Source organism: Megalobrama amblycephala, linkage group LG12, assembly GCF_018812025.1.
Source record: "Megalobrama amblycephala isolate DHTTF-2021 linkage group LG12, ASM1881202v1, whole genome shotgun sequence".
NCBI lineage: Eukaryota > Metazoa > Chordata > Actinopteri > Cypriniformes > Xenocyprididae > Megalobrama > Megalobrama amblycephala.
Window position 1 is genome coordinate 30,904,607 of NC_063055.1, and position 13,317 is coordinate 30,917,923.

General features: G+C 35.9%; 1 protein-coding gene across 1 annotated transcript; it reads left to right on the top strand.

Moving 5' to 3' along the window:
* The first annotated feature begins 765 nt into the window (after window positions 1–765).
* LOC125280609 lies at window positions 766–6,662 on the top strand. Its single transcript, XM_048211267.1, has 4 exons — window positions 766–1,287; window positions 2,225–2,402; window positions 3,221–3,348; window positions 3,813–6,662. Exons 1-4 carry the CDS (start codon window positions 1,180–1,182, stop codon window positions 4,125–4,127), a joined length of 729 nt encoding a protein of 242 aa, XP_048067224.1. The 5' UTR covers window positions 766–1,179; the 3' UTR covers window positions 4,128–6,662.
* The last annotated feature ends 6,655 nt before the right edge of the window (window positions 6,663–13,317 follow it).

Below are 13,317 nucleotides of genomic sequence, written 5' to 3' on the forward strand. Positions count from 1 at the left end.
ATTTATAAAAGTTTTTAAAAAACAAAACACACTCACTCACACATATTTGAGAATCGGAATATCATATAGTTGAAGACAAGTAAGCAAGTTTGCGAATATTTTAAATAAAAAAGGAAAAACAAAATAATAGTGATCCATCTCTCATACAGTGTTATTGTGGCTACGTTCAGCGCTCGTGACACGCACGCGTCGCCATGGTAACAATAAGGGCAAACGTTCTAAAATAAGGGTCGCCTTAAAAAAAACACTTTGGCGGTCAGTTAGAATATTTTAAACTCACGCTTGAAAGGTGTGCGTATCCTGGGTGTTTTAATATTAGAAAGCCTAAAAGAAAATTTTTGTCAGGACAGAAATTTGTGACTTTTCAGAGATTTCCTATACACAATCCTGAGCTAATGAAACTGTGGTTGCTATGACTACGTCAACCGTGACCTTTTCAACGTAATTGCGTATTACGTGACGTCACGAACGCGCAGCGGAGAAAAGAGCAAAGCCAGCATTTGTGCTTATAAAACTTAAACTTTTTGATATTTTTTTTTTAAATAACCGATCGTTTCGCTAGATAAGACCCTTATTCATCGTCTGGTATCGTCTGGTGTCGTTTAAAGCCCTTTGAAGCTGCACTGAAACTGCCATTTGGACCTTCAACCGTTTGGTGCCCATTGAAATGAATGATATGGAGAAAAATCCTAGATTGTTTACATCAAAAACCTTAATTTCTTTTCGACTGAAGAAAGAAAGACATGGACATCTTGGATGACATGGGGGTGAGTAAATTATCAGCAAAAGTTTATTTAAAAGTGAACTAATCCTTTAATCTTAATAAACAAATGAATAATGTTCTGGTGCATTTTAGAAGTCTTCTTTTCTAAAGATCTCTATTGATTCATGCTGAAACTATTTTTTTTTATACATTTCCATCTTTGTTGATACTGTCTTTAGGAACACTTTTTTGACATAGACAGCAATGAGGGCTACATTGCCTGGAAGATTAAAAACACACAGCGAGAACTCAGCAATGGTGGTACCAATGGGGGTAGGAGAAGGAGCTCTCACACTACAGGCAGCAGCGGACCAAACTTAGAGAGAGAAGTGACTAAAGTGCAGCAGTTGGAGGGAGACCAGTGTCGTGAGGCCATATCTCTACTGAAACACAGCACAGACAACGAACAGATCTTCATGAAAATGAGAGAAACCTTCCAGCACAGGCAAAAGTTGATCCATGATCCTGAGCAATGCAGCACAGTGCTTACTGTGTTCCCAAGGTTTCGTGACACAAAGGGCCTGGTAAGTTGTTTTTTTTGTAAGCGCATTTATTATCCCAGATAGCATGAATGATTGAAATAACATTGACATGCTTCATGCCGCAATGCATGCTGGGAGTCATGAGTTGTATACTATGGTGGCTCCCAGCATGCATTGCAGCATGAAGCATGTCACCATTGTTGAGATTCATACGCTGATTCTTGATGTCTGTGTTTGTCAAATGAGTTAAAAAGTTTTTACTTTAAAAGTCAAGATTCTGAATGTCTGATCTGTTGCAAGAAAACATTGTTGGTGAATATGACATATTAAAAACAAATGTGCTTTTGCTCTGGAAAACAATTAGTAAATGATTTTGCTTTATGATAATGAAAACTATATCACACTTTCATTTTGTTTCTGGTTTCTTTGCAACAAATGGTGTGTTTTAGTAAACACTGTTACAAAGAGCACAAACTCACACAAAAAGCCCAGAGTCAAACTGCCCAACTAAAGGAACCACTGACCACTACAATGGTGACTAAACATTTTCAATAAAACATCAACATCTAAACCTGTTAATTCTCAAAAAGAACTTCTGCTGAGATCTTGAGAGATTTAATGTCTTCTTTTATCTTCAGTTGATTTCAGGCTGTGTGGCTTTGAGTCAGTTGTGTTTCATCTTCTGAGAGTGGAAGCATGATGTTGAACCAACATCACATTGTAACCCTGATTCAATGCCATTACCATTGATTTATTGTTGAAATTTAACATTGATTTAACATTAATTGAGGGTGCAAAAATGACATTGAATCAGTGTTAATGTGTCAACGGTAACGACATTGAATCAATGTTATTTCAATCATTCATGCTATCTGGGATGTTTTTGCAATGTCAAGAACAGCTGTTCAAAGATGAAAACGGTCACCTACCACTATACCACCATCATCAAATACACATATGCTTGCTTCCTCCCCTTTAGGTGGCACAAGACTTTGACCTGTTGTTTGGAGCTGAGACTTCATCAAAACTCCTTGAGAAATGGGATTTCCTGAAGGCCAAAGTAATAGAGCAAGCCAAGGACATCAGCAAGACACCCCTGCTTGACCATCTCATCCAGTCTGCAGAGGAGAACACTGATGAGGATGACGAGGTCCCAGGTAAATAATTTACATGAATCTGGTGTGTATCTTTCAAATGTCGACTTACTTAATTTATTTACCATGACAAATAGTTGTGTAGACAAATAATATATTTTTTAGGGCTGCAACAACTAATCGATAATGAAAATAATCAAGAAAGAATTTCATTATCGATTAGTTGGGTCTGTGACATCACTGTGGAAAATTCCAGTCAGTGATGTCACTTCACAATGGTGTAAATGCATTTCTATGCATAAAACACATCTGAAAAACAGAGCAGAGGTCACAGAGTTAGCTGCTGTGGGAAAATTGCACAATACAAAACATGAGAATGTTTTATATTAAGTTCTTCAAACTGACTTGTAATTGTATTAACGTGGCCTGTCTTGTCAGATGCTGCGACAAAGGTGTGTGATGTTTAATGTTTTTTGAGATGTGTTTTCCTCAGCATTTTACACAAAGTCCTGACAGTAATTGAATCTTTGTAAACTTCACTGAATGAGCGCAAGTCCGTATCGATCAAACGGCAGTGGGAATGGAAGCGCAATAACCCTTGACTGAAGCCCACGTAGATTAATTTACCACCGTTTTCATAGGCTTCAATTGGCACAATGTTTGAAGGAGAGCATTGTGCAGAATACAATTTTCTCGATAAATTGGCCTTTTAATCCAACCAATTGATTAATAATTGACAGGTTATTTGATTATCAAAAAAAATTTTAGTTGCAGAACTAGTATTGTTATTGAAAAGAGTTTTTAGTTTTAATATTGATGTAGTATCAAAGGTTTTGGTCAGGTGTATATCATGCTTTAAGCAGGTGCTTCTGCCTTCTCAGGTTGGGATAGTGACATGGCCTCACTGCTACTGCTGGTCTACCTACTGCCACCACCTCCAAGTGGAAAGAAGGGAGCTGTAAAGATCAGTACCCGGGAAGCTGTGGACCATGTAGTCAAATTTCATAAGGTCAGTGTGTCCTGATCTCCAATGGCAATAGCCATTGTCAAAAGGCAATTGTGTAACCCCCCAGATTATTGATCTGTTTCTTTTCAATGCCACATCCACAGAATTTTAAGTCTGATAATTTATGTTTTGCCTCTTGGAAGTGCATAGCGAATAGAGAGTGGGGTTCACCTCTTTTGACCGCAGTCTTGTGCTCGTTCATTCTTATTTTCAGTTGTCTGTTTGTCTTTCCAACGTATTGGAGTTTGCAGGGACATGTGCTAAGGTAACCAACATTGATGACCTCTCTGTTTAATTCCCTCTCTTTGTGTGACCATGGTACAAAACCTTGGTTGCCTTATCACATGCTGAATATATCCTGCATGGGAAAGCTAACTGTGCCATCAAAGGTTTCTATCAGAGTGTGACTTATCCATCAAAATGTGATGTTCAGTGTAGATTCATTTCAGTTTATTGTTATCTTACAGTCATGTCGCAGCCTTCAGGAGCACTCTGGTCCAAACCAGCGGAGGCAGCCCTACATCCTGGCAGTTGGGACGACAAGAAAGCACATCCACGAGTTCTACATTGCATTGGATGGTGATCTCCTTCCCTGCAAGGGCAAGTCTTCCCTGTCAGCTTTTGACGAACTGTTCAAAGCACATTATGTTTTCGGCATCTCCTATGACCAGGCCTTAAATGGCATGTACACATTTGTGCAGACCACCATCTACAACATTGATGTTGGTCATTCTCACGAAACTCCCAGAGTCAAGGACCTAAGAGCTAAGCTCCTCAACTAAAGAGTTATGATGTTCAGATGCTTTGTTTGCAAGTCTAGTTTTGTTACCGTTCAAATGTTGATCCGTCATCTCAAAGTTTTCCATGCCTTTTATCCTGGTCAGAAGTTTCAGTTGATGTGTGACCAGACTGGATGCCACCAGAAATTTTGGACTTTTTCAGGCTTTAGAAAACATCTCCATAACAAACATAGCGCTAAAAGTCTAGATCAATTTGAGAACGAACCCGTCATAGTTGAGAACGAACCCGTCATAGTTGAGAACGAACCAGTCATAGTTGACGTATCTGATGAACCTGTAGTTAATTTAATTCCAGAGCAACCAGAGAATTCTCAAAGCTGTAATGAGACCAGGCAACATACCCAAGAAATGTGTGCATCCCTTATTGCAAATCTCCAAGGCTGTGGTGTGGCTACTAATGTCATAACGACTGTTGTTGAAAATATGGAGGAACTTGTAGAGGAATTGCATTCAAATGTTAAAGATGATGTTGTAAAATTACTCTCTAACGATGAGGAGATCAGAACAAAGTTTGACGATTATTTTGACAACCTTGAAAATCCATTTAGCAAACTGAACACTGAGGCAAAAAGGAAAAAACATTTCAGTGAGAAATGGAGTATTGTAGAACCTGTTGAGGTAGCCCTAGGAGTGAGGTATGACTCTAGAAGGAATCGAACTACTGGCACATATGATCAAGTTCCCATAACAGACAAATTTGTTTATATTCCTCTATTGCAAACTTTGAAGTTCATATTCACCAACCAAGAGATCTGTGATCATTTTGTGCAGCCTTGTGAGAAAACTGGGTTTTACAAAGACTTCTGTGATGGTAACTATTTTAGAGATCACCCCCTCTTCTCTGAAAAACCAAACTCTCTCCAAATACAGATATTCTACGATGATTTTGAAATGGCAAATCCACTCGGATCCAAGCATGGTATCCATAAGGTTGGAAGTATTTACTTTGTTTTACGAAACCTATCTCCAAAGATAAACTCCGCTCTTATGAATATTCACCTTTTAGCCCTTTTTCATACTGAGGATGTGAAGAAATATGGATTTGATTTAATCTTACAGCCCCTCGTACGTGATCTGAAAGTCCTTGAGTGTACAGGAATTGAAGTTCCTTTCTCCGATGAACCAGTTTATGGAACAATTGCACAAGTAACTGGAGACAATTTGGGCTTGCACACATTACTCGGGTATGTTGAATCATTCAGTGCAAACAATTTTTGTCGTTTTTGTCTAGTAGACAAACAGACCTCACAAACGGTTTTCAGGGATGATGACCCAAGAATAACATTGCGTAATAAAGCACTGCATGATCAGCATTGCAATGACCTCATGGTAGATCCTACACTGCCATCCACATTTGGAGTTAAGCGACAATGTTTATTCAATGATCTACAGTACTTTCATGTTTCTGAAAATTATGCTGTAGACATTATGCATGACATATTGGAGGGAGTGGGGCAATTTGAGCTGAAGTTGCTGTTTGCTTACCTCTCAGACAACAAAATCATATCCAAGACAGATGTTTGTAACCGAATATACTCATACAATTATGGCTTTGTTGAACGAAAAAATCGTCCAACCAGAATAAACTTGGAGCAGACTGGAAACGGAATTGGTCTCAATGCCATTCAAACTTTTTGCTTAATCCGGAATATGCCCTTGATCTTTGGAGATGTTTTACAAGAAGGAAATGCCCACTATAGACTCTTGTTGCTTCTGTTGCAAATTATGAACATTATATTTTCTCCAGTTGTTACTGATGGCATGACAGTATGTCTGAAGCATCTCATTGTTGACCATCACCAACTTTTCAAAGAGCTTTACCCACATCGTAGAATGATCCCTAAACATCACTTCATGATTCATTACCCCAGAGTCATTCGAAAAATAGGTCCAATTCTACATGTTTGGTCAATGAGATTTGAAGCCAAACATAGGTTTTTCAAGAACACAATCAAAAATTTCAAAAATATAACAAAGTCATTGGCCCAAAAACATCAGATGGCTATAGCATACCATTGGGAATCAATGCCATTTAAAAGTATTGACTGTGGGCCAGTAAAAACTGTTCAGCTCATTGACTTGCCACATGGTGAGATGATTGCAGAAGAACTGCAGGTTGACTTGGACTGTGAAGTTGATCTGACTTCTTGGATCACTTGTTTTGGAACTGAGTATCGTCCAGGCCTTTTAGTTTGCACAGACAAAGAGGACGATTTGCCTGTATTTAGTCAGATAAAAGACATCATTGCATTTAATCGAGAATATTTTCTTGTAACAGAGGACTTTCAGACACTTTGTTTTGCAGAGCATTTTCATTCCTTTCATGTGACACAGGGAAATGATCAGAATGTTTCCATGCTTAAAGTTGATAAATTGCACTTCTTTAAGCCGTTTGATCTGCAAACTACTTATGGTTTTGATAGAGATTATCAATATGTGGTTCCTGTACATGTGTTTGTATGAGTTTGTGGTTTTTGAACATCCATGAACTGTTAAATAAAGCAGACATAAAAAGCACTGACAGAGTATTTTTCATTCACTGATGGTTCTAGGTTTACACTACAGGTGTTGGAAACTATTGAAACATTGTAAATAAAAAAAGTACCAGCTTTAGAGTACATTTGTACTCTCCAAGTGTTAAATAATAAGCTCAGCAAAGGTTCTAGGTTTACACTGCAGGTGTTCAAAAGCACTGAAACGGTGTCAAAAAGTGCTATTTATAAGAGTACATTTTAACTCTCCAGGTGTTCTAATGTAACTATTTTTGAGAGTATTTATTTTACACTTTTTACAGTGTTCAATGAACACCGAACTCTTGGACCTATATATACACTGAAACCAGTGTTCAGTGTACTCCTATAGAGTACATTGAACACTCTGATTTTTGCTGTGCATGGAGAAGATCTGACTGAACTGATGCAGGATCTGTGCAAGGATGGATTCACCTTTCAAGAAGATTCTTCCCTCGCTGTCTTGCGTGAAACGACATCGCCTGAGATGTGGATGAAGCGCTATGGCCAGATCCAGCTAGGCCAAGAGATGATGCTTTGGTGTTTTGTCTCCACAAATATTTTTGTTCGTGTAATATATTATATTTAGAATATGTTCTAATTTTCAGTGCAAAATATAACCTTTGGAAAGGCATTGATGTATTGAATGGTTTTACAATGTGGTGAGAAATAAATATTTTCATCAATGTGCAGTACTGATCTTGTGTTTATATATATATATATATATATATATATATATATATATATATATATATATATATATATATATATATATATATATATTCATGTACTTTACTCTAACAATATCTCTGAAAAAATCAAATCCAGACTATATAATTAGAAAAGTATAAAAGTTACAAGTGTTTAAGATTGAGCACAGCAGTGTGTAAATGAATCAAACAGAATCAGAATGTATGAACCATGTGTGTTCCTTACGGTGTCAAAGTTGGGTTTTGTTAAATTAATGTAAAGTTTTGAATGAAGTGTTTCATTTTGCAAATGATCTGAAGTGTTGTGCTACTTTGGTGTAGGGTTATGTTAATTGTGTGTAGTGTTTTGACAAACCGGGCCCTGTTTTCAAAATTGTGCTTAAGCAATCGTAAAAAACTGTAAAGATCCCCTGAGCCCAAGATCACATGTAATTTTCAAAACTCAGAACTTTCAAAAGTTTTTGTTGTTATTTTGTCAAGGGTTTTGTCAGCTTAATAATTGGTATGTTTTAAAACAACAGTACAAACCATTAAACACAATAAACTGTACTTCTGTCCCTCACAGCCTCATTTTCAAATTAAATATGGTACTATTCTGACTAAGGTCTATGAACATGTGAACAATTAAAAACATAGATCATTGAATTTAATCCATACCAGGTCCCAGAATACATTTTTACAGATCTCAGGTTAGCACAGACTGACATATATACATATATACACATATTCACAATTATATTTATTTACTCCACAATTCATTTCTGTATATGGGTGGACAGAGAGCATATTCTGTGTGTGCAGGTATGATTAAATATATATTTATAAAATTCACAAATGTTAAATTTGGTTTTACCTGTGCTAGTGCATAGGTGAGCATATAGTTTTAAAACCACAAACACATAGATGAAAAGCATAGCATGAAATAGCCAAATTGCAAAATAACCCTTTGAACTTTTATTTTCATATGAGTTGGAACTTTACTGATTCAACCAAGTAAAAATATAAAAAAAATAATATAGGCCTATTAAATTCACATAATACTTTTGAAGCAATTTTAAATCTTGGTTAAAGATGGAATACTGAAAACTGAAAATTATAGACTTTTCGTCCCTATTATGATGTACATTGACTTGATTTTGTCCATTGGGAATTTACTGTATCATTGGATCTTTGTGGTTTGCTTTTGCTGTGATCTCATGTAAGTGGCAGGTTGTCCCGCCCTCACACCGAAAAACATTGCAATTGGAAGAAGTTATTTTAATTAGAGATTGAATAAATTTGAATTTTGAAAAAATAAAAAATTATAATAATTAATGATGTGCATGGACAAATCATTTATTTAAAAAAAAAAACTGCAATCTTTCATTAAAAAAAAAAAAATAAAAAATTGTCAGTTTTGATTTTTTATGGTGACTGTAATGTGTTTGAGACAATAGTCTGTAATTTGTATTTTTAACCACTAGGTGACAGTATGACCCCAACAGCAAATATCACAATAATTAAAAAATAGAAGGGGTGTGATCTTGGGTACCTGAAATATTAACAACCACAAGATGGCAGTCCAAACCTGCCTGTGATGTACTGCCATCCATGCAGGAGATTTAACTACCTTTGGTCCGAGATGTTTTGATGTTTTCCAGGACAAGCGGTCTAGAGAATGGATAGATCATAGATGGAAGATTGCAGTCTAGCAGATTGTATTGAAGTTATTCTGTATTTTATAGGTATATAGTATTTGAATGAAAGATTTGCTATGTAAAAGATTTACATTATGTAACATTGTGGAATCTCAGACGTCCTGTTTTATGACACAACTGCTCATCATAACAGTGATATATATATATATATATATATATATATATATATATATATATATATATATATATTATTATTATTATTTTATTTTTTTTATCAGATTGGCAAAACACTGTGTTGTTGATGCTTCAGCATTCCTGCAAAAGAGCCTGTTTCAGTATTTTACCAGTACAATCATGTTAAACCAGTTTTGGAAAGTCCCCAGAGCTCCCCCCCCAGAGCTCCTGTCATAATCACAGCCAAACCTAGACCAAATATTTAGGTTTGTGATACTTCCTCATGCAGAAGTCACATGATTATAAGAAAGTTCATTAATTATGTGAAAGTTACTTGATGAAGATAGCTTATTCCCCCATTTATTATATTAAGTTGCAGTGTTATAACATTTGATAATTAACAAATGCACTGAACACCTCCATTTTACAATGTTTTATGGTCTTCATGCTTTAATATAAAAAAGAAATAAAACTTTTTAATCAGGCTTATAATGTATATGTACAATTTTAATTCAATTTAAACTTTTTTAAAATGATTAATTTTAATATATAGGCTATATATTTTATACTCTGTCTGTAGTCTTGTGAATGTGGTTTGTATCAGAAAGTAAACATGCTGACATTTCCCACAGAAAGCTGACAATCAACTTAGGAGGGTTTAGTTTCAGAATCTTGGCATCTGACAAACAAAACCACAACCATGAACTGGTTATAGCATGGTCTTCCTGAATAACTTTCCAAAACTATCCAATCACAAGAGTGACATTTTATTACATACAGAGTCTCTAGGCAAATTGAAATGTCAAAAAAATAAATATAGAAGCATTTCTTTTCACGGATTGCTAAACAGTCAAATTGTTCAAAATAAAATCACTTTACTTGTATCTACTGACATGATAGGCTATATCATAAAATTGATACTTTATTGAACCATATGAACTTTATGCAAATGCTGTGACCAGCATTATTAACAATGTCACTATCTGCATTTCACTAAAAAAAGACTGTGGAGTTACTTAAAGCATTGTCAAACCATGGTCCTATAAAATGATTAAAACAGAAAGAAAATACAATAAAATAATGGCTTTAAGAAGAAACTAACAATCTCTTACAGCTTTCAGTTTCAGTTTCACTGGTAGCATTGTTCACGTGAAACGCAGCCACAAACCATTTTGAAGAAGCTGCCACTGATCTCTCAGTGAGAGAAGGGAAATATTTAAATGTCACCAGTTTCTAGGTAGATTTAAGTTGGTGAAGACTAGAAGCCTTTTTTTTTAAAAGACAGGGCTCTTTGAAAGGGCCTTCATAGAAAAGACAATACGTGTGTAATGTAGGTTACACAAAAATATAAATGATATATATATATATAAATAGTGCAGATTTCTGCCACTTCAAATCCTTTATACTATCTACGAAACAATGCCAGATTTGGCTTTCATGGTATTACTGAAATTAAAGCATATAACAAACATCAATAAGTCAAATGGACAAAATATGCAAAATCAAAAAGGGAACAGAGGTTGTTAAGGTAAATAAATCTCAGGTGTAAACAGACCACTGATCCAAATATAAACTCGAAACAATCAGCAGGTATCCCAAATTTAGTAGTAAGCAGCTGTAGGCCCTTGATAGATTCAGTCTGATTTTAGTTTGTGTGGCACATTTAAGCTGGAATTGTTTTGTGATCTTGTAAAGAGGCTGCTATTGAAGGGTGGGGGACGTATAATATGACAGAAAACTTACAGTCAGTCTATATGCACCAGAGCACATTTACAGTATTTAAGCATTTATTAAAGGTAGCAAGAAAAAAAAACAGACTGTTGTGAATGGAATGCTTGGAAGTGCTAGAATGGAAGCTGCTCTACTAGACTTTAAAATCTAAAACCAAAACTGCATTCAAGGTTGCAAGACAATTCCCCCAATCCATTAAACCACCAGCAGAAACCACATACATATTACATAAACACAAACCTGTTTGGAGAAGAAGAGCTTCTAGCCAATGAGAGCAGAGTTATTTTGTTATGTCATTGGTTTCTAGGTAAATTTGAGTTGATCATTCAGAAACAGGACAAAAGAATGGAGAACTGAAATGAAAAAAAGATCAAAGTTTAAATCTATTCAAGCAAACTACAAAATTATTAAGTTACAGCTGTAAGGTCTTTATAATGCAGTCATGGTGTCTACATTTGAATTGAACTGCATTTCATTAGATTAAAACAGCTGTTTAACTCTGCAAGGTTGGGTTATGGACTGGTATGGATAGAAAACAATTCACTGCATTGATAGACAAACAGTGCTTGAATGTGTGCCAGTGACTGCTGCCACAGTGAGAAATAAACAAAAAATAAATGCCATCTGATCTTGGCTCATTCTCGACAAATTGCTTTGATATGTCATAATAGTCCCAGTACATTGTTTCTTGTGCAATGTATGGTGTGTATGCCAATGTGTTCTTATAATTATTTCTTATTTGTGACTTTGAGAAATATACAGACACATCATTATTGTGAGGATAAGCATGTGGTTAAACCAGGTAACAGTTAGGTTAAACCAGTTTGGAAAAGTTCCCAGAATCATACAAACTCAGAATGTGTTAGATAGCCTTCATATTTAAAAAGTAACAAACATCATTGTATTTTCTAATGAAAAAAATAACTCTTAAGTTGCTGAAAAAATGCTTTTATTATATCCAACTATTCAAAAAATAAAACTTTACATAACACTTATTATAACATCACATACGCTATGTGGTAAATGCACCCAACACAGTGCTATTGTCTTGGTGTGGCCTGTGAGACCAAACCTGTGGAAGTTAAACCATTATGTAAAGTCCCCAAATACCCATGGCATTCATACACACAGCCAAACTTGCTCAAAATATTTATCTATGAAATATCCTATTTCCTCAAACAATAGCAAACATGCCAATGCTGAAACCAAAGTTCCCTATTCATGTGAAAGTAACTCTCAATTTGGTTTGGCTTGTTTTCCTTAACTGTTCTAAACATTATGTTAACAGCAGCACTAATAGTAAAACTGTAGCAAAATGTAAGAAAGCCAGATATCTTTAAATGTTAATTTTTATCTTTGTTATGTGTGGTATCAGGTAGTCATCAAAATCCTGGTCTCAGCCTCAGACGTCACGCCCATGGACCGTTTGTTGAGCGTCTGATGCATATGGCACACTTTTATCTAGAAACACTTCAAGAGTATCGAAGTCGTCATCTGGTTGGTTGAATTCTACAGGATGTCCGGGAGACGTTTGTGTTGTGTTCTTTAATGGTCTGCCTGGAAATAAATGGCATGACGCCAAACCCCCTCGTAGAAGAAGAACGCCGTCATGTTTACAACTGTGACAATGAGCGCTTATCAGGATCAAATAAATTGGATTTTCAAAAGTATGTGAAGTTCACAGTTCCTTTGTTGCAGTAAACTTGCACAATGTTCTTGAATTAATAATTTATTAGATGTACACTGGTCTGTTATTGTTGGTATATCAACTTTAATTTTCACGCCCCTAAACCTGACGCGGAACAAAATGAACTGTGATTGGTTGCATTACATGTCAGTCAAATTTCTTCTTGGGCAGTCCTTGGCCAATGAAAGCTGCTTTAGAGTCCAGACCTCCTGCCATCAGTCTGAAGGTCTGGCTACAAGAGACTATCAAAATCCTCATCAAAAAGCTCCAACCAGATGTTATACAAGAAAACTGACATACTGTGGCCACGTTCATACAGCAGCAGAATGGTAACTATAATACAGGCTTGACTGACTGTCACTGCTTGACAGACAGTGTTCGAGAAGCTACTGTAAGTTGTCATGTGAACAAGATATTTCAAGACTCACACCTGTAAGTAAATGCAGTTGTCAATCCCAAAAACTGACAGCGTGAACGTCTGTATCTTATGCCCTTATATATTTTGGGATTTTAATGAAAACTGACCCTTCTGTAGGTTTTTCTCGGGCAACTTTGTTTCAAAGGTGTAAAGAGTACCTGAAAACCATACTTGAGTAAAGTAGATACCTTACAGTGAAAATGACTCCATTACAAGTTACAAGTCACCAATTCCAAAACAACTTGAGTAAAAGTCTTACCCCAGGTTTCACAGATAAGGCTTAAGCTAGTCCTAGACTAAAATGC